Source organism: Pinus tabuliformis, chromosome 5_1, assembly GCF_031772625.1.
Source record: "Pinus tabuliformis cultivar Carrire ecotype Pingquan chromosome 5_1, CPIR1, whole genome shotgun sequence".
NCBI classification, from domain to species: Eukaryota; Viridiplantae; Streptophyta; class Pinopsida; order Pinales; family Pinaceae; genus Pinus; species Pinus tabuliformis.
In genome coordinates this window covers 477,922,607-477,925,795 of record NC_142305.1, presented here as the reverse complement: position 1 = coordinate 477,925,795, position 3,189 = coordinate 477,922,607, and the positions used below count along the sequence as shown (strand labels likewise).

Sequence of the window (3,189 nt, the reverse complement as noted above, 5' to 3'; positions counted from 1 at the left end):
GTGACATCGGAGAGCGGATCGGAGGAGAACGGGCTGATCTAGGGTTTTCAGGGTGAAACCCTTGACGGCGCAGAAGACGCAGCAGACGGCGCCCAGACTCTGCACTCGAATCCCTGCAAAGCAGAGCTGACAGGCAGTAGCAAGGTATTATGGAACCGCCTCAGGGGGGGGCGTCAAAGCCCTCCCCCTCACTGCACGGATCGGGACCGGAAGTGATCTTTGGATCAGTAGATCCGAAAATACTCAACAACGGGAAGAAGCAACAAGATCCTGAAAGCGATCCGCCAGAAGGGCATGAAACTGAGACGAACACCCCGCATGTCACCTCATCAACATGCAGACCGGTGGCGAAAGTACGACCACGAATAGAACTGCCTGGAGACAAGATTGACCGCAGGATCGATTTCATGAAAGACCATGCAATTATAGGGAAGTTCATAGGGTTCTGGCCAACGGAACGAGCTCTAAGAGGATGGATAGCAGCAAAATGGAAGCCAAAGGGAGATGTCACTCTCCAGCTGGGAGCGAAGGGCTTCTTCACTGCTATCTTCTTCTGCCTGGAAGACAAATACAGGATCCTTGGAGAGGGCCCGTATTTCTTCAACTCTGCAGGACTCTATCTTACAGACTGGAAACCCAGATTTAACCCTGATAAAGAAGACCTCACATGGGCTCCGGTCTGGATTCGACTTTACTCACTCCCCGATGAATACTGGGAAGAAGATTGTCTAAAGGGCATAGGAGATGGGGTAGGACAATACATCAGAGCTTCGGAAGAAACGAGAGCCCGTAAGTATATCTCTTACGCAAGAATATGTGTCTTCATAAGGTTGAATGAACCCCTCCCTGAATCTATTACCCTCTCTCATAGAGATGAAGAGTGGATCCAGCCTCTGGATTATGAACAAGTGCCCTTCCGGTGCAGAAGATGCCATGCACTTGGGCATCTGTTCCGGGACTGCCCTCTCAATGTCAAATCTAGTCCGCCTGACGCCCCGGACTCTCAGCAGGAGAATGGCTTCACCAAAGTTAATCACCGAAGACGCCCGCACAAGAAACCTCTGAATGGTCCCAAACCACAACCCTCCAAACCCCAAAACCATGTCAAGAATAGCTTTGAGATCCTCAATGATATCCCGGAAGACCATCACGCTGGCTTTGAACCCACCCCTGCAGGCCCTTCCTCTTCTTCCCGTCCGCCTCCCTCTAGCCCAGCTTCCAAATCCAAATCTCCCCTCATCATCCCCACAATCCTAAGCAGGCAATCGCAAGATCCAGAAGGGATCATCAAGGAAATGGAAGTGGAAGGAATAGTGAATCTAGTGCAGGACTCAGAGATCCCACCAGAAGAAGACGGGCAAGTCCAAATAATGGAGGAAGAACCTGAAACTATAGATCTGCATGAAATAAATATTATAGATCTGGAGATAGCTTGCAGGAAAAAGGCGTTTGACTCCATCTCTGAGAAGGATATAGACAAGCTCGAGGTGGTCATCTCCAGAGCTTTCCATCAGCAACAATTGGGCATACAAACGGGCAGCATTTGGGAAGGCAGCATGCACCCAAAAGACTCCAAGAAAAGAGGAAGAAAGACAGATCTTCAGAGAACGATAGAGATCGGAAAGATCCTGGTGGACTCAGGTAGATACGCGAAGCTAACGAAGTACTTCCGTCCTACCCAAACTAGTTATCCATGAAGATCATCTCCTGGAATTTAAGAGGGCTCAATAGCCCAAGTAAACATCGAATGCTGAAAAACATGATAAAGAAGGAAAATCCGCAAATGTGTTTCTTCCAAGAAACCAAATGCAACAGTACTATGCTGGGGCGTATACTTTCTAAAGCCTGGCCTGGATGCCGCTCAGTGGCTGTGGATGCAACGGGAGCCTCGGGAGGGCTAGCCATAGCTTGGAACTCCCAAGCCATAACACTCACTGACTTCCATGCCTCCCACCATCTCATCCAAGCAGCATTCCATATAATAGGTACAAATGTACATGGGAACCTGTCCAATGTTTACTTCCCACAGGACAGCAGCAGTAAAAAAGCACTCCTTAACACTATCGAAACACTCAGCAATGGCAGGCAGCATCCGCTGTGGATAGTTGCTGGGGACTTCAATATGATAACCAAAATAGAAGACAAGATAGGAGGCAAATCCAGGCTGGAATCTGAAGCAGAACACTTCAAAGACTTCATCCGGAATGCTTCCCTCATAGATATGCCTTTCTGCAACGGTACCTTCACGTGGAGCAATCGCAGAGGAGGTAAGCATCAGATCGCCTCCAAGCTAGATCGCTTTCTAATCTCGGACAATGCAGTGCATCTAGGAGGCGATTTCAATTCCGAAATCCTGGCTCACCCGGGATCGGATCACTGGCCTATAGCTCTTCAATGGCAGCGACCAGGTAACCAATCCAAAAGGCCTTTTCGTTTTGAAGGTTTCTAGTTAACGCACCCTGCATTCAAGGACTTCGTCAAATCCATCTGGGCCTCCTTCATCCCTCCAGAAGGCTCACAAATGTATCAGCTGCAACAGAAACTAAAATTCCTAAAGAACCACCTCAAGCGCTGGAATCGAGAGACCTTTGGGAACATCTTTGAAGAGCAGCAAACACTCAATCGGGAGCTCAAGAATCTCCACCAGAGAATCATCAATACGGGGCACACGGAGGACACCTTGGACAAAGAAAGGCTCATATATCACCAGATCGAGGAGAGAAGAAAGCAGGAAGAAATCTACTGGCGGCAGAAATCAAGGATCAAGTGGCTAAAAGAAGGGGAGCGCAACACTAATTTCTTCCATAAAACCACAATACAGAGAAGAATGCACAATAAAATACCATACATACAGAATCAAGAGGGAGCAAAAGTTGAGGAGCATGAGAAAATTGAAGAAATCCTCGTCAACCACTTCCAGCAGGTGCACCAAGAACCGAAGAGGGACAGGAAGCAGGCGATAGAGAAAATCACCAACAACATACCCAAGTTGGTCACAGAGGAACACAATGAACTGCTAATGCGCCCAATCACTCTCCAGGAGGTAGATGAGGCTATGGCTCAGCTCAAAGAAGGTAAGGCCCCTGGCCCTGATGGCTTCACAACCACGTTCTTTCATGCTTTCTGGGACTTAATTAAAATGGAGGTCTGGCTGGCTGTTGAGGAATCCAGATCCCTTCGCTGGATGCT

At 48.5% G+C, this 3,189-nt stretch overlaps 1 protein-coding gene across 1 annotated transcript; it reads left to right on the top strand.

Moving 5' to 3' along the window:
* The first annotated feature begins 1,819 nt into the window (after positions 1 to 1,819).
* LOC149165578 (uncharacterized) lies at positions 1,820 to 2,449 on the top strand. Its single transcript, XM_089429869.1, has one exon. It carries the CDS (start codon positions 1,820 to 1,822, stop codon positions 2,447 to 2,449), a length of 630 nt encoding a protein of 209 aa, XP_089285995.1.
* The last annotated feature ends 740 nt before the right edge of the window (positions 2,450 to 3,189 follow it).